Source organism: Grus americana, chromosome 22 (assembly GCF_028858705.1).
Source record: "Grus americana isolate bGruAme1 chromosome 22, bGruAme1.mat, whole genome shotgun sequence".
Lineage (NCBI taxonomy): Eukaryota > Metazoa > Chordata > Aves > Gruiformes > Gruidae > Grus > Grus americana.
In genome coordinates, this window is record NC_072873.1 from 6,646,737 (window position 1) to 6,665,566 (window position 18,830).

Sequence of the window (18,830 nt, forward strand, 5' to 3'; positions counted from 1 at the left end):
CGGGCCCCAGAACCCCAATACTCAGGCAAGCAAAAGGGCCACTTGATTTTAATGTCTGGAGCAGGGCTCCTCTGCCACTTCTCACCCAGGGACCTTTGCTCACACGCTTGGCAGGGACTGCAGGAAGCAGGTTATCAGCATAGCAGCCCCCATTCACAACCCTGCTCCCACAAGGCCTTCAGCATCTTGTTGTTTGTCGAGACCATGGCAGCAGGACAGTGGACTGCCCTCTGCTCTCCAGTGACTGCAAAGCAGTTCCCTTGCAATACAGCGACAGCTGCCACACCAGTCCCCAGCTGAAGCAGGGAAGAGGGCTGAACCTTTCCTGCCTGCCTTGGAAGCCTGTGAACACGGACGTTCACAGTTGAGCCAGCTCCTACAGCCACACAGGCCACACTGGGGACTGGAGGGGCCCAGGAACCCGTGATCAGGGGTCTCTTTCCAGTTCTCACTCACCTCAGACCTTCAGCCCCATAGGGCAACTTAGCAAATCTCTTTGTGGCTCACTGCTGAGCTTGGACCTTGAGTCTCAGATGTGTCATTCAACAAGTGCCCAGCTCAAGCTTCTCTCCTACCTCCTGGACTTCACTTCAACACCAAAGGCTCTTAATTGGAGGTGAAGGGGAATCCTGTGCAACAAGCTCTCTGTCCTGAGCACTAGCCACTGTGGGATACACTTGTAGGTGTCTGTGAGAATCAGTATCTCGTTCTCGCATTGGTGGTCAGGTAGAACTACGCGCTCGAAAGGATGCCTCTCCAACACCCACAGGAGCAATCGGGAAGTGGACTGTGGAGCCGGAGGAATCAGTTTGTAACTGTGTCTCAGAGCTGATTTACAGAGTTACCAAGAAAGCATTTCTGGTTGAGGTTTCAAAGCAAGGCCTTGTATTGGCAGTGGTTCAGCTGGGTCTTTCTGTTCGACCAGGGCCTGGCAATGTCAGTGGGATGAAAGAGATGCCCAGGCGCTGCCATGCCCCCTTGGTCGGTCCCTGCGGCAGGAGCGAGGGCTGTCCGGCTGCCCGTGGGCAGGAGGATCTCTGCTGCCCGCCTCCCCCTGCACAGCAGCAAGGCGCTGCTCCTCTCCGGGAGCCAGCGGGGCCGGCGGCTGCAATCGCTCCTGCCCGGGCACCGCCGGACACCGCCACCGCTCCGGCCGCGATTCCTGCTCCGCTGCCGGCACCGTGCCGGGGGATTTCTGTCTGCGCCCCGGTGGGAGTGCGGGGGTGAGCATGGGGTGAGGGGCGGGAGAAGGTTTCTGCCCGGGGGGCGTCTCCGGATCCGCGTCGGGGGCACGTCCCTGGCAGGGCTGCGTGGCGCGGGGTCTGCGGAGCCTCGGCGGGCCCGATGCTGGTGCCGGTGCCGGTGCCGGTCGGGCGGGGGAAGGGGCGCGGGGCCCGTGGCCGGGCGGGGCCGGGCGGGGCGAGGCGGCCCCGGCGGGCGGAGCGGCAGCGCCCCCTGGCGGGCCCGGCCGGGGCTGTCCCCCCGCCCCCGACACACACGCCCGGCCCCGCCCGCCGCCCTTCCTGCTTCGTGGTTCGTGCCCGGCCGCAGCCCCGGCTCCTCTCCCCGTGTCTCTCAGGGCGCAGTAATACACCGCCGCGTCCCCGCGCCGGGGTCGGGCGAGCCACAGGGCGCTGGACCGGCGGTCTGCCGCCACCCACAGCCGCCCCGGCGGGTCCGGCACCTCTTTGGACTCTTTAAGAGCGCTCACGAGGAATGCGGGGCCTCGGCCCGGGAGCTGACGGTACCAGTACATGAGGTCTCCTGTCTGTATGTTGGGGTGTGAGCAAGTGATGTTGATGCCGGTGCCCTCGGTGGTCTCTGCCGACGGCTCCTGCTGCACCTGGGCTCTGCCCACAGCCACTGCCAGAAAGCAGAAAAAGAGAGGGGAAAAAAATTTCAAAACCTGCTTTCTGCCCAGTCCTGCCTGCCGTTTCCCGGAGGAAATCCTGCAGAAGCAGCCAGGACCATACAGAGATGATGAGGAGACGGGTTTTCAGAGGATATCCAAATGTGCAGTAAGTGCCCATTAATACTTGGTGGAGAAAGGAAGGTACGAATGATAGGTGGAAGAGGGGAGTCACTGAAGAGAAAAGGGGGATAAAGGAAAGAAAGAAAGTAGCAAGTGGGAGGGAATGACTGCATGAATTATATGGAAAGGCACGGGGGGAAGTAGAAAATGGGGAGTGTTCGACAAAGAATAGAGCGTTGAGTTTTCAGAGGGAATGTGGAATGGTAGCAGAGGGAGAGATGGACGGGAGGATGGCTCGGGAGCCGAGGTCCGTGAAGAAGCCAGAGGGGACGGCAGCCTCCAGGGACCTGCGGGGAACACCCCAAGCTCAGCACCGGCCCGGTCCCCCGCCCCCACCACCGCCAGCCCCACGCACCCAGGAGCACCGCGGCCAGCCCCGCCAGCCCTGCGCCCCGGCACCGCCGCATCCCGCCGCTCTGCCGCCCGCGCCTCGCTGCCCCCCGCCAGCCCCGGCTCTCTGCTCCGGATACTCCTCTTCGCCACCTCCCCTTCCCTCCTCCCCTCCCCTCCCCTCCCGTCCCCTCCCCTCTCCTCCCCTCTCCTCCCCTCTCCTCCCCTCCCCTCCCCTCCCCTCCCCTCTCCTGCCCTCTCCTGCCCTGCGATGGCGTTTTTCCAGATCTCGCCTCGGCCCTTGTGGGGCGCAGAGGGAGGCGAGAGCGGCGGCAGCGGGGCTCTGGCCGCGGCCGTGGCCCACGGAGGAGTCAGGGCCGGGGTTGGCGGGACGGGAGAGGGATGGCTGGGCTCAGCACCCTGGGCTCACCCTCTCCTGGCTTGCCACAGAGAGCATCCCTGCTGGCAGAGGCAGCACTTCTTCTGACAGCACAGCCCGGTTGTGTCTTTGCCCAGGGCTGGGACTTCCCTGTGGCACCAGTACTACCGTCATGCTGTGCATGGCACAAGTACTTCCCCACCAAAAGCAGGGACCTGGCCTGACATCTCCCACCTGCTTTGCAGGCATGGAGATGCACTCTACGTCCATGGAGCACAGGCGCAGCACAGAGAGAGGGTGAGAGCTAAGGCGGCAGTGTGGCAAATCACCTCCCTGAAATAACCACCACCTCAGGGACCTGGGACATGAGAGGGATGGATTCCAGAAGCAGGCCTGCCCCCAGGGAGAGTAACAAGGCCCAGCAAGGCCATGAGGGGACTGGAAGAATTTCCACGGAGCCCTAAGCCATCCTGTGCTCAGCCAGCCTGAAAGGCCCTGTCTGGCTGCAGGAGCCCTGCAGGGCAGGAATGAAGGGGAAGGCAGCCAGAGGACAGCTGGCTGGGGAAGGAAGGTCCCTGGGCCAGGAGGGACTGTCCTGGGCTCCTGGGCCCTGGAGTGTGGAGGTGACTGGACTTAATCCCTACAAGTCTCATCCTGACAGCTCAAATGCTGGATATGCCCTGACAACTAACAGAGCATCTAACAAGCAGCAGAGCTTGGGCTGGTTCAGCCTGGAGAAAAAAAGGCTCCGGGGAGATCTAATTGCGGCCTTCCAGTACCTGAAGGGGGCCTACAGGAAAGATGGTGAGGGACTGTTTATCAGGGAGTGTACTGACAAGACAAGGGGTAATGGGTTTAAGCTGAAGGAGGGTCGATTTAGATTAGATGTTAGAAAGAAATTCTTTACTGTGAGGGTGGTGAGGTACTGGAACAGGTTGCCCAGAGAGGTTGCGGATGCCCCATCCCTGGAAGTGTTTAAGACCAAGTTGGATGAGGCTTTGGGCAACGTGGTCTAGTGGAGGGTGTCCCTGCCCATGGCAGGGGGGTTGGAACTAGATGATCTTTAAGGTCCCTTCCAACCCAAACCATTCTATGATTCTATGATTCTATAATTGGTGGCCACCACACTTCCTGTAGGCCTTTTTAGATACTAGAAGGCTGCTATTTGGGTCTCCCCAGAGCCTTCTCTTCTCCAGGCTGGACAACCCCAACTATCAGAACTCCTCATGTTCTACCTCCTGGGCACTTCCAGGAACCAGGTCCATCTTCTCTGTATCCTCTGAAGAGTAGCTGTAGAAGGCAAGAAGGTCTCCCCTGAGACAGCTCTTCTCCAAGGTGGGCAGGCCCAATTCTCTCAGACTCTCCTCGCACATCATGTTTGCCAGCCCCCTTAATCTACTTGGTGGCCTTTGTTGGACTCACTTCACTCTGTCAATATCCTTCCTGGACCAGGGAGCCCCAACCTGGATGCAGTACTGCAGAGGTGGTCTCACAAGGGCCAGAGGGACAGGGTCACTTTCCTGCACCTGCTGGCCTCACTTTGACTAACACAGCTCAGGATGCAGTTGGTCCTGTTTGCTGCAAGGGCACACTGCTGTCTCCCGTTCAGCTGGGTGTCTCCTAAAACCACACATCCTTTTCTGTGCATCTGCTGCCAAGGCAGCCAGCCCCCAGCCTGCATGACCACATGGGCTGGTTCCTCCCTCAGGAGAAAAACCTTGCCCTTGCTCTTTTTGGCCTCTGTGAGCTTCCAGTCAGCCCATGTCTCCAGCTTGTCCAGGTCCTCTGAATAGGAGCTGTGTCCGACACGTACTACCTCCCCAGGTATTATCCACACACCTGCTGCTAATTCCCCACTGCCCATTACTCATGGTGTTCATGAAAACATGAAACACTATTGCTCCTGCTACTTTGTCTCTACTGCTAGACCCCAGTAATAAGGATTGGCCAGCTGGGCTTTGCACCATGGTCACAACTCTCTGAGCCTGGTAATCCAGCCAATTTCCCACACACCTTATCATACTCTTACTGAATCCATTTCTCACTAATTTGATCATAAAGGAGTGAAGAATTGTGTCAAAGCTCTAAGTTGTAGGTACACTCCTCTCCTGCCCTACTCTGGTTCCACAGTGCCTGTGACCTCCTGAGAAAGCAATGAGGTTGGCCCTTGGCTACACGAGAGCCTCAGCTCAAAAGCAGCTCCATGGAGAGGGGAATCAGCCCTGGCTGAGCTCTCCCAGCAGAGCTCCCTGGCACTGATCTCATGAAGGTCACTAAAGGGGAGGAGAGAAGCCCTTGGCTGCACTGCGTGCAACTTAGACGTGAGCTCAGGCTGACAGACATTCCGGAGGGGAGATGGGCTTCAGAAATTTACCCACTGTGCACAACAGCCCTTGTCAGAAAAGGGTCTGTTCTGGACATGACTGGGAGAGTAGCAAACTTTGGGAAACATGGCCTCAAACCTGATTCCACTCTTTTTCAATAATAAAATGAGATTCTAGTGCAGCGCATTAATGTCTTTGTAGGCTGAAGTCCAAAGTGGCCGTCAAGTCATTTGCTTTCCTGCGCAAGCCACAGGGTTGGTCCTTCCACTCACAGGAAGCAGTATCAGGCTTCACGTTCCTTTCATTCAGTACCTGTTTGATCCACAGTCTCAGTGCCTGCCTGGCACAGCATCGGCCTGATGAACTGCACAAGTACATTTGACATTGACATGGACATGAGAGAGGACCTGTGTCCCACCCCAGGCACCACCAAGACTGCAGTGGAAGCAGATCCACTCAGGGATGGCCAGCACATGGTCAGCAGCATTCGTCAGCCTTTCTACTTGCGCATAAAGCAAACCCCATCCTTTGGAACTCTTTATTGCTAGGGAGAGCACTGAATGTAGACTAAGGATTCAAGCTGGAGTGAAACCATCCTTGTTGGGGCCTGGAATCAGCAGCAGTGGAGTGTGAGCTTTGGAGAGGCTGGGAAAAGTGGTCTCAAGAAGCAGGGGTGGCATTTCAGGGCATCTTCCCTGGACAGATCTCTAGCAGGCTGGTGCCATCGCCGTTCAATCTGCACTCTGGCTCCTTCTGAGGCTGGGAATCTGCTGCTCTGTGGCGCTGATGGACAGAGCACTGGAGAGTGTCCCTGCAAAGAGCAGCGTATTCCCTTGTGATGAGGGACACACAAGGACACCCCCCCCCCCCCATGCTTATTCACACCAGCACGGAATCATGCAGAGATTTGTGCTCCCACATGCATCCACACAAACCTGGCTGCATACAAGGACACACAAGACAAGAACACATGTAGGAACGCAAGGAACCACGGACTCTGCTGAGGACCCCTGGGGACTGATGAGTGTTAGGCAGGATGGGGTCAAAACCTAGCAGCACAACCCAAACACTTCCGGAGGCAACAGCAAGTGAGCATCAGAGTGAGCTGAGGAGGGAAGGAAAGAGATGGATGTGGCACGTCCTCATGCACGGGATCCCATGGTTGTCCAGCTGAGGATTGCTGGGGCTTCATCCTAAGAACGACACTGCAAACAGTCCCAACAGAGGGACTCAGGCTTGTGTCACTTGCCTGCTCTGGACCCGTCCAGCACTTGAGCTGAGTCTTCTGCCCATACTGCTGCATTCCTTCCCTAGAAATCCTGGAGCCTTTCATCCCAGCGCTCAGAAGAAGCCTTCATCAGGGAAAGGGCGTGGCACAAACTTGGAAATGAAAAGGCAGCAGTGTTGGAAAAGAAAGCACAGCCCGTATCATTAGCTGTGATGGTTTGCATGCAAGATGAGCTTGTCAGAAAATTGTTAGCTCTGCAAAGGGTGCCTCTGGTCCTGCGGCAACACAGGGCAGGTATAAAAGCCATCCCAAGCCCCTGCTCTCTCATCCACTTCTCTTGCCTCCTTCTCCTCGGGAACCAGGTGAGTCTGGAGCCCCTTCTCCTGCTCGTCCAAAGTGAGATCTCCACTTGATAGGCATCCCACCTGATACTGGCTCTGTCCAGCCCTGGAGTTTGGATCTTCTTGTCATGACAGAGGAAAGTGCAGAGACGGTTTCCTTACACAGAGCCTGGTACGAGGCTGAGGTGGGTTTTGTATACACATTAGGAGAGACCCTGTCTGAGGCAGGCTGCTCTTTATAGGATGATGAAGACCGTGTGGTTCCTGGCACAGTTTCCGGCTCCCCACTCAGGAGTGGCCTTGGCTCCTTTGTGACACAGAAAATAGCAGGCTGCTCCTCACCCACCCTTGTGCTCTGCTTCCTCCCTGCCCTCTCTTCCAGGTGCACCTCCACCCTTAGAGACATGTCCTGCTACAACCAGTGCCTGCCATGCCGGCCATGTGGCCCGACCCCACTGGCCAACAGCTGCAATGAGCCCTGTGTCAGGCAGTGCCAGAACTCCACCGTCGTCATTGAGCCGCCTGCTGTGGTGGTGACCCTGCCCGGCCCCATCCTCAGCTCCTTCCCACAGAACACCCTTGTGGGCTCGTCCACCTCTGCTGCTGTTGGCAGCATCCTCAGCTGTGATGGAGTGCCCATCACCTCTGGGTGCTGTGACCTCTCTGGCATTTCCAGCCTCTATGGTGGCAGGAGGTGCCTCCTCTGAGAAAGATGCTAGAAACACCCCACTGAGAGACCTTGAGGAACTCAGAAGATGGTGCTAGGCAGACGATCAAGATTTTGGATGTGTTTTCAGAATAGCGGCATGGCTGTGCCTCTCTTTCCCTTTTCTTTGGTTTGGTTCCCCTTGGCAGCAAAGTCCCACCACAGCCTGCTTGGTCAGAGCATCCGTTCCCACCTGTTGTGCAGATATTCGGACACCATGTAAGAACTTTTCCATGGCCAAGGACTGCAGACGATTGGCTGACCTTGGTGTGCCCCGCACTGCTGTCCATCACTTGGTGTGATATTGTTTCCCTCTTTTGACTCATTGAAGTTCTGCTGCATTCAAGCCTGGCTGCCTTGTGGTCCTTCCCTCTGTGGACACTCCCCATGCTGCCAAAGGAGAAGGGGGTTACTCTGTGGTGGAGGAGGGTGAGGGCACAAGTCTCCATTCACAGAGGAATGGGAAGCTGGGACAGCCTGCAGTGGCTCCTCTTTTGGGCACTGTCACTTGGAGCTGAGGAAGACATCCCTGCATGCTCTGCTGCCAGTGATCATCAGACCTTACTTTGCTGTTTCTCTGCCCAGAAAGGCCCAGAAAGGCAGGATGCCCTGAGGGGTCAGCACCCCATGAGCTCTTGAGGAAGGGCATTCTCCTTGCTATGGCTGGAGCTTCACTGGGGTTGCAGGAGGTGGTTGTGGGGTTCTGGAAGATAGTTTGCTTTGCAGAATGGCACAAGTGGTAAAGCAGGGAACATCCCTTGGGACGGCCCATAGCTGCTACTCCACCTTCATCTCCCCTCCACTGTCCAGTCTAGGGGTCATGGCCAGCATGCATGGGCAGGAGTAGCAGGGAAAAGTCGCCCATGCTGCTGAATGCATCAAGGCTAGAAATTGGAGCTGAGCATGTGGGAGCTGAGGGCAGTCAGCACAGAAATAAGGTCAGTGGAATGGTGTCTGTCTGAGGAAGATCAAATTGCTCTGATACAGAGCTTGCAGGAGCATGTGAAGATCAGCAAGGACAAGGTTACTTGGTGCACTTCCCAAGAGAGCTGAAGGGGAAGGCAGAGCTCTTGACTGCTTCATGGGTCCCTCCAGAGAATTTGTGCTCAGGAATTGGCTGCCATTCTGAGGGGGGAGAGTATTTTTTACATGTCAATCTCATCCCTTCTGATTGATTGAAATGTCTCTTGGCAGCCACTACAGTCTCATATCCGATTGCCTGCATGAAAAGTCTTGACAAAAGTGTAGAAACGGAAGGATGGAAATCCCAACACTGATGTCCTCCATCAAGAGGCAATTATGGCTCCTGAAGCATATCTCAGAATGACTGAAGGCCAAAGATTCTGTATCTCTTCTCAAGTGCCTTTCTTCCAAAGATGCTGGAGAACTTCCTCAGGTCAGAGGGCATACCCATTTCCTTCCACAGCTGCATGGCCCAGCTGTACTCCTCTCAGTTGCTGGGCAGGGACCAATTCTTCCTCTACCCTCGCATGTCCCATGGCCACTGCTTGGCTGTCTGCAGCCCTCTGTGCTATGGGGCCGTCAAGCATCAGGCTGTGTGCGTCTGGCCGGTTGCCTGCCTCCTGCTCCGCGTTCAATGCTCACCTCCTATTTGGCTTACTGTGGGCACAGGCACATCTGCCACTTCTTTGCTGATGCACCAGATCTCCTGGCCATGGCTTGTGCTGGCACTTCTGACAACAAGGCCATGATCATCTTCTGTATTGGTGGTGTGGTCCTTGCCTGCTTCCTCTTCATCCTCACTTTTTACAGGTGCAGAGCGAGAAGCATCCTGCTACTCTGCTGTGTGGAAGGCAAGTGCAGAGTTGTCTCAACACATGCTTCCCGTTTCACTGTTGTGGCCTGTTTCTATGGCCCGTGTGCCTTCACCTACGTGCGAAGTGACCTCAAAATGGTCACTAGACAGAGCGGTGGCAGTTGTTTACATGGCTCTCACTCTGCTGCTGAATGCCTTGGTTTACAGCCTGAGAAAGAAGGATGTGAAAGCTCCCGGTATTTGTTCACATGCAATAAACAACTGGTATGGTTTTAGTGTTTGACAGTTCAAATGAGGAATAGAGCTGTTTCCTCTGAAGAAAAAAATACCCAAACCCTCAACTGTCAACTCTTCTGTGGATGGGATCTGCACAGTGCCTGTGCCTTGGTGAGAGGGCAACAGTGTTCTACGCTTCTGTGGGAGTGACTGAGCACTGGAATAGGTGGCTGAGTTTCCCCCCTTAGAGATGCTCAAGAACCACCTACACACGATCCTGGGCAACTGGCAATAGGTGGCCCTGCTTGAGCAAGTGGGGGTGGGCCAGATGACCTCCAGGGGTCCCTTCCAACATTCAGCATTGTGAGCACAACTGATGTAGAGCAGCTCAGGGTGCCCAGCATCTGAGGGGATGTAAAGTTAGGTGGTTAAAGACCCCCAGAGCCAACCTGGGGCACCTGCTGATCCCTCTCCCTCTGTGGGACTGGCAGATGTATGCCTTGTGCGATCTCCACTGTGGACAATGGGCACAGACTGGTGCTGTCCCTGCACCGGCAGCCTCCTCTACAATTGAACTTGTTTCCCCCTTCACAGTCATTAAAGTTTTCTGCATCACAGCTTCTGCCTCCACACAATCCTTTTCTTGGAGGACATTGTCTCGTGTTTCCAAGGATGACAGGCTTTGCCTTGGGTGGTGGGGGAGAAGGGGAGGACACAAGCAGACTTTTCACCATTCCCAGGGCAATGGGAGGGTTGGACACAAGGCAGTGGGGCCTTTCCAGTCGCTGTCCCTCCGAGCTGAGGAAGACATACTCAGCTCCTCCACAGCCAGTGGTGATCAGGCCCTACATTCTGGTGTCTCTGCTCCAATATGGCCCCTTGGCCTCAGAGCCATCTCCTGCAGATGCAGAGCCCAATCACTGCTATCCCCCAGTGAGGAGCCCAGCACTGCTGGAGGCTCGGAGAGGTCAAGAAGGGAATTCCACCTCTACACCCTATACACCCTCCACCCCCTAAAGAGTTCCCTGCACAGCCCCGCAGGTACACAGATGTGCAGGGCTAAGGCCACTCACAGGTTGCTGTTGAAATCAGCCTGGCCAGGCCGCACACCAGGGCCCTCATGCGTCTCACACACACGCAGCTTCCATTAGACAGGGCGCCCCAACAACAGCAGCCAGTGCCCAACCCCACACAGCTGTTCTGTGGTGCCTGGCCTTTCCCCAGGGCATACAATCGCAGAATCGTTTAGGTTGCAAAAGAACTTTAAGATCATCAGTTCCAACCATTAACCTGGCGTTGCCAAGTCTACCGCTAAACCATGTCCCTACGCGCCACATCTACGCCTCCTATAAATACTTCCAGGGATGGTGACCCACTCGTGGGCAGCCTGTTCCAATGCTTGATAACCCTTTTGGTGAATAAATTTTTCCTAACATCCAATCTAAACCTCCCCTGGTGCAACTTGAGTCCATTTTCTCCTGTCCTATCACTAGCTACTTGGGAGAAGAGACCGACACCCACCTGACTACAACATCCTTTCAGACAGTTATAGAGAGCAATAAGGTCTCCCCTCAACCTCCTTTTCACCAGACTGCACAACCCCAGTTCTCTCAGCCGCTCCTCAGCAGACTTGTGCTCTAGACCCTTCTCCAGTGTTGGTGCTCTTCTTTGGACATGCTCCAGCACCTCAATGTCTTTCCTGTAGTGAGAGACTCAAAAGTGAATGCAGTACTAGAGGTGCGACCTCACCAGGGCCTCACCAGGTCCAAGTCAGTGTCACCTCTGTGCCTGGCAAGATCGTGGAGCAGATCCTCCTGGAAAGGTATGCTAAGGCACATGGAAAATAAAGAGGTGATTGGTGACAGCCAACATGGCTTCACTAAGGGCAAATCATGCCTGACAAATTTGGTGGCCGCCTACGACGGGGTTACAGCGTTAGTGGATAAGGGAAGAGTGACAGACGTCATCTACCTGGACTTGTGCAAGGCATTTGACACTGTCCCGCATGACATCCTTGTCTCAAAATTGGAGAGACATGGATTCGATGGATGGACCACTCAGTGGATAAGGAATTGGCTGGATGGTCGCACTCAAAGAGTTGTGGTCAATGGCTCAGTGTCCAAGTGGAGAACAGTGAGGAGTGGTGTTCCTCAGGGGTCGGTACCGGGACTAGCGCTGTTTAACATCTTTGTCAGTGACAAGGACAGTGGGATCGATCAAAAATAGCGTGGTCAGCAGGTGGAGGGCGGTGAGTCTGCCCCTCTACTCTGCTCCTGTAAGACCCCTCCTGGGGTATTGCATCCAGTTCTAGGGTCTCCAGTACAAGAAAGACACTGAGCTCTTGGAGCAAGTCCAGAGGAGGCCACAAAGATGATCAGAGGGCTGGAGCACCTCTCCTATGAGGATAGGCTCAGAAAGTTGGGAATGTTCAGCCTGGAGAAGAGAAGGCTCCGGGGAGACCTAATCGTGGCCTTCCAGTACCTAAAGGGGGCCTACAGGAAAGATGGAGAGGGACTGTTTATCAGAGAATGTAGTGATAGGACAAGGGCTAATGGGTTTAAACTAAAAGAAGGTAGATTTAGATTGGATGTTAGGAAGAATTTTTTTACTGTGAGGGTGGTAAGGCACTGGAACAGGTTGCCCAAAAAGGTTGTGTATGCCCCTTCCTTGGAAGTGTTTAAGGCCAGGTTGGATGGGGCTTTGGGCAACCTGGTCTCGTGGAAGGTGTCCCTGCCCATGGCAGGGGGGTTGGAACTACCTGATCTTTGAGGTCCCTTCCAACCCAAAGCATTCTAGGATTCTCAGAAATCCATGAGCCCTGATGGGATGCACCCACAAGTGCCAAGGGAGCTGGCAGGTGTTATTGCTATGCCACTCTCCATCATCTTTGAAAAGTCATGGAGATCGGGAGAGGTGCCTGAGGACCAGAGGAAAGCCAGTGTCACTCTGGTCTCCAAAGAGGGCAAGAAGGAGGACCCGGGAAACGACAGGCCAGACTGCCTGACCTCCATCCCTGGAAAGGTGATGGAACAGCTCATTCTGGGGGTCATCAATAAGCATGTGGAGGAGAAGGTGGTTATCAGGAGTGGTGAACATGGATTCACCATGGGGAAATCATGCCTGACCAATCTGATAGCCTTCTGGGTGGACGAGGGGAGAGCAGTAGATGTTGTCTACCTTGACTTCAGTAAGGCTTTTGACACCATCTCCCATGACATCCTCGTAGGCAAGCTTAGGAAGTGTGGGTGGGATGAGTGGTGAGTGAGGTGGGTAGAGAACTGGCTGAATGGCAGAGCTCAGAGGATTGTGATAAGTGGCACAGAATCTGGCTGGAAGCCTGTAGCTAGCGGTGTGCCCCAGGGGTCAGTACTGGGTCCAGTCTTGTTCAACGTACTCGTCAATGACCTGGACGAGGGGACAGAGTGTACCCTCAGCAAGCTTGCTGACGATTCTGAACTGGGAGGAGTGGCCGACACACCAGAAGGCTGTGCTGCCATTCAGCGAGATCTGGACAGGCGAGAGAGTTGGGTGGGGAGGAACCTAATGAAATTCAATAAGGGCAAGTGTAGGGTCCTGGACCTAGGGAGGAACAAGCCCAGGCACCAGTACACGTTAGGGGTTGACCTGCTGGGAAGCAATGCTGCGGAGAAGGACCTGGGAGTCCCGGTGGACAACAAGTTAACCATGAGCCAGCAATGAGCCCTTGAAGCCAAGGCAGCCAACAGTATCCTAGGGTGCATTAAGAAGAGTGTGGCCAGCAGGTCGAGGGAGGTTTTCCTCCCCCTCTACTCTGCCTTGGTGAGTCCACATCTGGAATACTGTGTGCAGTGCTGGGCTCCACAGTTCAAGAAAGACAAGAAGCTACTGGAGAGAGTCCAGTGGAGGGGGACAAAGCTGATGAGGGGACTGGAGCATCTCTCTTATGAGGAAAGGCAGAGAGAGCTGGGTCTGATTAGCCTGGAGAGGAGAAGACTGAGAGGTCTTCTAAATGCTTCTAAATATCTAGAGGGCAGGTGTCAAGAGGATGGGGCCAGACTCTTTTCAGTGGTGCCCAGAGACACGAGAAGGGGCAGCGGGCACAAACTGGAACACGGACTAGACGATCTCCAGAGATGCCTTCCAACCCCTACCGTTCTGTGATTCTGTGATTCTGTACCTGGGTGTGCATGCTCATGTATATTTATGTGTGCTGACATGTGAGTGAAGGGAGGATGGAGTTCCTGGCCATTCTCGTTCAGAGAGATCGAGCATCTCTGACTCTCCTTGCAATGTAAGGCTGGATGGGATCAGCCTGAAAGCATGGGTCATGCCTGCCTTTCCCTCCTTCTGCTCTGTCCTTGCTCTCTCCTCTCCATGTTGGCTTCTCATCCCCTTTGGTCTACCCAGGCCAGCCTAGGAGGGACCTGCAGCACCCCTGCCTCCTCAGGGCAAGCCGAGGGACATCCTGCAGGAACTCTGCTACAGCCAAAGGATACCTAATCTTGACTGTGCCCGGTGCTCTCTTCACGGTGGCACAACTCTCATACTAACTTCATTGTTGTCTTTTGTGGCATGAAAGTTTTGCTGCAGCCCAGCCTCTTTCTGTGTTGTCCTTCCCTCTCTGGACACTGTCCCAAGCGCTCAGTGAGCAAGGTGTAAGTCTAGGGTGGGGTGCTCAGAGTGGAGGCAAAAGGGGATTCTTCACTGTTTGCAGAGTACGGGGAGTGTGGGATACAGTGCTGTCGGCCCTTTTAAGGCACTGTTCCTGGGAACTGAGGAAGGCTGCTCCAGAGCCAGTGGCCTGCCATGCTTTGCCTCTCCCTAGAAATGCCCTCTTGAGCATGTCCTGTGGTTGGGGAGCCTGATCAGTGGTGACCTCGAGTGAGCAGCCATGGGACTGCAGTATGGCAGTGGGAGGCCGGCAGTCTCCTCTTGGGCATGGATGTGCCTCCTAGTCTGCATGGAGGTCTGCTAGGAGGTAGCTCAGCAGGTGACCTTGAAGGCTAGCACAATTTTCTGTGCAGAGGGGAGAGGGAAGCAGGAGAGAGGCACAGCAGGAAGAGAGGCTGGGGCTGCTGCCTGTGTGACCCAAGGGTGGCCAGAAGCTTTCCAAATGACTGCTTTGATGCACAGAGGGGTTGGAGACCACCTTCCCTCCCCTGTGGAAGGGGACCTACTGAACTGCTGCAGCAAAGTGTTGAACTTGCTGAAACACCTCTGCCCAAGGCCTTGCTCAAGGGTTGGTTTGGCAGCAGACGCTCGACCCACTTTCTGAGCCCACACATCTTCAAACTCCTCACAAGAGGAGGAAGGCAAAGCTACTGAGAGGGGAGGCAACTAGTTCAACACAGATATGTGAACTGCAACACTGACACACTGATACAAAATCTCTTCCTCTCAGCTGCTCTTTGTGGGGTGGGAGGTTGGCTTTTGAAGAGAATACCTTTACTGGCAGATAACCTGGGAGCAACTTCATTGGTTCAAGCTCTTTTCAGTCTGCAGACCTCAGCATTTGCAGCCTGCAGGAATCTGGGCTGGAAGCAGACACACAATCCTCTGCCGCGGTATTGTTTCTTGCACAGGAGCTGGGAGGGCTGGTTACAGATCCCCAGGTCTCCCTGAAGGAGATCACGGCAACCACCAGGGAGGTAGTCATGCACTCTTTCTTTCTACCAGTGGGGTAGATGAGACACCTGCTGATATGAGGCTGAGGCTGGGGCTGTCTCCTCAGAGAGCACAGGGGAATTGAGGGCCCATGGATGCCCCATGCTGGGAGCTGCCTGGGTCGAGTTTTTCTTTGTCTGCATTTGTTCTGGTTTATCATTAGTCATGCAGATAGGAGAAGGCAAAGATACAGCAGCTCTTTACATCAACTGCCATGGCTGAAATTCAGGAGGGAAATAATGTAATGGAAGCAGCTTTAAGGTGTCTCTGTCTCGAGACAAGAGAAACCCAGTTGCCGTTGGGGAGGATGGATGAGCCTCCTGTGCTTAACAGTGGTCAGGATGAACAAATTGATAATATGTAAATGCAATGGCTCACATATGTGCAGCTTGTACTTTACCAGACAGCAGAGCTTTCTGTGTATATTTACATCACTGACAATAAGAAGACTTCATCTTCATGTAGTGTGCTGTGGGAATATTTAAGAGCCCGTCTGCATAAATTGATGTCTGGAATGGACAGGAAGCATTACATTGTGGACTCGACTTCCTCCAGCCGCAGGAAGCTGCGCATTCCTTGTGGTAATGGGAAACATGGTGATACGGGCACTGCGCTTGGGGCCAGCGCCGTGTGACATGAGACCAGCTGGGGAGCTTGGCCTCTCCTCTGCTGGCACCAGGGAGAGCCTCAAATGCAGGAGGTCTGGTAGGTGCAGCTTGTTTGGAAGGTGTCTTTTTTCTTCTTCACTGTGACTTGTCCTTCTTGCTGGGTGATGGTGGTCTGCCCCATGGTGCCTGGAAGAAAGTGAAGGTCAGCAGCTCTGCAGGGAAAGGCTTCAGGAAGCAAGCCAGGAGAGAATGCAAACCCCTGGTGGAGAAGGCTCTCTGTCCTTTGCCCTGCAGGAAAATCCTGGGGCCTGGGGACAGCCAGCTGGAGAGTAATTTCGGGCAGGAGGTCAGAGCTCTCAGGCCACCATAGACCCTGAGGAGAGCTGTGCTGTGTCCCTGCTAATCATTCCTACTCCTGCTCCTACTGCCCAGAGGACCAAGGAACAGGCTGTAGCACTTGGCCTTTCTGTGCTGGGACCAGCAGCCCTCACACATGTTGAGGAGCCCATGGAGCTCTGGCAAAAAGATTCATCCTGCTTCCCTATCCCTGTCACCTCTGAAGGGTCCTAGCTCCCTGAGCACATGCAATACTAAGCTTGAAAAGAGGGAGCCCTGGCTGTGTTGCCAAGCAGGAGGAAACTGGAAGCCATGTCAGGTATGTGCCAGCCAGGAGGCAGAGTGGGACACGCTGTTAATGTCAATGGGATGAGAGCTTAAAAGTCCCTGGGATAGCTTTGGCAGGATTTGCTCACTTGCATTGGAAAGGGAGAAATGTGGGGCTGCGGAGAGAGCTGAGATCTCCTCTGGTGACAGCAGGTGGATCAGAAGACAGAAGCAGAGAGAGGTGGTTTGAAAGGGAGAGAAAAGGTGGTGAAGTGGTCTGAAGTACCTCTCCTCTCTCTTCTAAGTTTGTTTCCAATAGTAAGAGCATCTTGACGGAACTGGTGCAAAACCACAAGTGTGAGGCAACATTTCCCATTTGGGAGGCCACAGGTTTCTTCCTCAATGAGGTTCCACATCTCCCTCTGGGGTCCTTAGCTCTCTGGGGACACTGATATTTCTTCTGGGAAAAGAAGGCTCTCCTGTTTCTCTCATGTCTCCCCTTTCTTTCCTCAGCTGCCTGGGAATAAGTCCTCTCCCCCCAATCCCCCACGACAGGAGAGGAGCCCTGCTCTGCAGCAGCCCAGGGCTTCTGGCTGTGTCTTGTTCTGCTGGGATAACACACAGTGCGAGAGAGGAGAGGGGGTCTGCCACAGCCACAGAGATGACAAGGACAACCTACTTCTACTCCAGGGGAAAGGGTGAGGGGTCAGCAGGGAACAGGGTGAGGGATCAGGGGGCCACCCCCTACTCCCAGGGAGCACATGGGGCACCCACTGGAGTGCTGCACTGTGAAGGATGGAGATAGCAATAGCCCTGCAGCCCAGAGCTGAAAGGGCATGTGAAGGGGTGGGGTACTGCAGATGGGGTGCCCTACCACCACATCCTTTCCAGGTTAACTCCAAACTGATCCCATGCACCAGGCATGGTAGAGAGAACAAACTGTTCCTTCTCATTAAATTAATGTGACCTGGGTAGGCACAGACCTGGGCTGTGCTGAGCTGTATATATCTCTTGGCAAATTTGGCAACGTTGCCACCATGTCGTTGTCTTGATCTGGGAGGGAAGCACCGTGCTTTCATATAAATGTCCTTTTGCTCAACAGTAGAAATAAGGAGTGATCTATTTCTAAGAAAATCCCATGAAAACTTAACAATGCCAGCGAGTCTCAGCAAGGGCAGTATTTGCACTATGTGCTAAACCCCAGCTCGTTAAGAGAGAGCCTCCTTTGTTTCAGTTTGTGCCAAATGCCTCTTGCCCTCTCATCCTTGGAGAAGAGCCTGCCGCTGCCCTCTTCAAAGCCTCCCTCAGGTATTTGTACATACTGATGAGATCTCCCCCGAGACTTCTTTTCTCTGTGCTGAGCAGACCCAGCTTGCTCAGCCGATCACCATGTCACAGATGCTCCAGGCTCCTCTTCATCTTCTACATAGCCCTTTGTTGGACTGTCTCCAGTATGTCTGTGACACACAGTTCCCTAGCCAAAATGCACACACCCTCACCCTCTGGAGTCACTAACACACTCACATTCATGCATTTCTCAAGAGTCATCAGAGGTCCTCAGCCCATCTAGGTGCTGGAGCCTGGGCCCTTATGGTGGGTTGACCCTGGCTGGGGGCCAGGTGCCCACCAGAGCTGCTCTATCACTCCCCTCATTCACTAGACAGGGGAGAAAAAAGTATAGTGAAAAGCTTGTGAGTCGAGAGAAGCACAGGGAGAGATCACTCGCTAATTATCGTCACGAGCAAAACAGACTGAACTTAGAGAGGAAATTCATCTAATTTATTACTAAGCAAAACAGAGTAGAGGAATGAGAAATAAAATGGAATCTTAAAACACCTCCCCCCACCCCTCCCATCTTCCTGGGCTCAACTTCACTCCCGGCTTCAACCTCCTCCCCTCTCAGCAGCACAGGGGGATGGGGAATGGGGGTTGCAGTCAGTTGATCACACGTTGTTTCTGCCACTTCTTCATCCTCAGGGGGAGGACTCCTCTCATCGTTCCCCTGCTCCAGCATGGAGTCCCTCTCACAGGAGACAGTCCTTCACAAACTTCTCCAATGTGAGTCCTTCCCACGGGATACAGTCCAAGAACTGCTCCCGCGTGGGTCTCTCCCATGGGGTGCAGACCTTCAGGAGCAGACTGCTCCAGTGTGGGTCCCCCATGGGGTCACAAGTCCTGCCAGCAAACCTGCTCCGGTGTGGGAACCTCTCTCCACGGGCCCACAGGTCCTGCCAGGAACTTGCTCCAGTGTCGGCTTCCCACGGGCCACAGCCTCCTTCAGGTGCCTCCACCTGCTCTGGCATGGGGTCCTCCACGGGCTGCAGGTGGAATCTCTACACCCCCTCATCCTTCCTCCATGGGCTGCAGGGGGACAGCCTGCTTCACCATGCTCTTCACCACAGGCTGCAGGGGGATCTCTGCTCCGGCGCCTGGAGCACCTCCTCCCGCTCCTTCATCGCTGACCTTGGTGTCTGCAGAGTTTCTCACATCTTCTCACTCCTATCTCCGGCTATAAAAAAACCTCTCTCTAACTTGTTTTTTTTCCCTTCTTAAATATGTTATCACAGAGGCACTGATTGGCTTGGCTTTGGCCAGCGATGGGTCCATCTTAGAGCCGGCTGGCATTGGCTCTATCAGACACAG

General features: G+C 54.6%; 1 protein-coding gene across 1 annotated transcript; it reads right to left on the bottom strand.

The window, feature by feature from the left end:
- Positions 1-937: 937 nt before the first annotated feature.
- On the bottom strand, positions 938-2,439 carry LOC129195226 (uncharacterized). The gene is made up of 3 exons (XM_054801061.1): positions 2,388-2,439; positions 1,500-1,863; positions 938-1,199 (listed from the first exon to the last, which is right to left on the bottom strand). The coding sequence occupies exons 1-3, from the start codon at positions 2,437-2,439 to the stop codon at positions 938-940; spliced, it is 678 nt and encodes a 225-aa protein (XP_054657036.1).
- Positions 2,440-18,830: the final 16,391 nt, after the last annotated feature.

Coding starts and splice junctions, on each gene's coding strand:
- LOC129195226 (XM_054801061.1), bottom strand. CDS start 2,439: ATGCGGCGGTGCCGGGGCGCAGGGCTGGCGGGGCTGGCCGCGGTGCTC. Junction 1,864..2,387: donor GCTGGCCGCGGTGCTCCTGG/GTGCGTGGGGCT, acceptor GCTTTCTGGCAG/TGGCTGTGGGCAGAGCCCAG. Junction 1,200..1,499: donor GGCGGCGGGCGGGGCCGGGC/GTGTGTGTCGGG, acceptor ACCGGGGCGCAG/ACAGAAATCCCCCGGCACGG.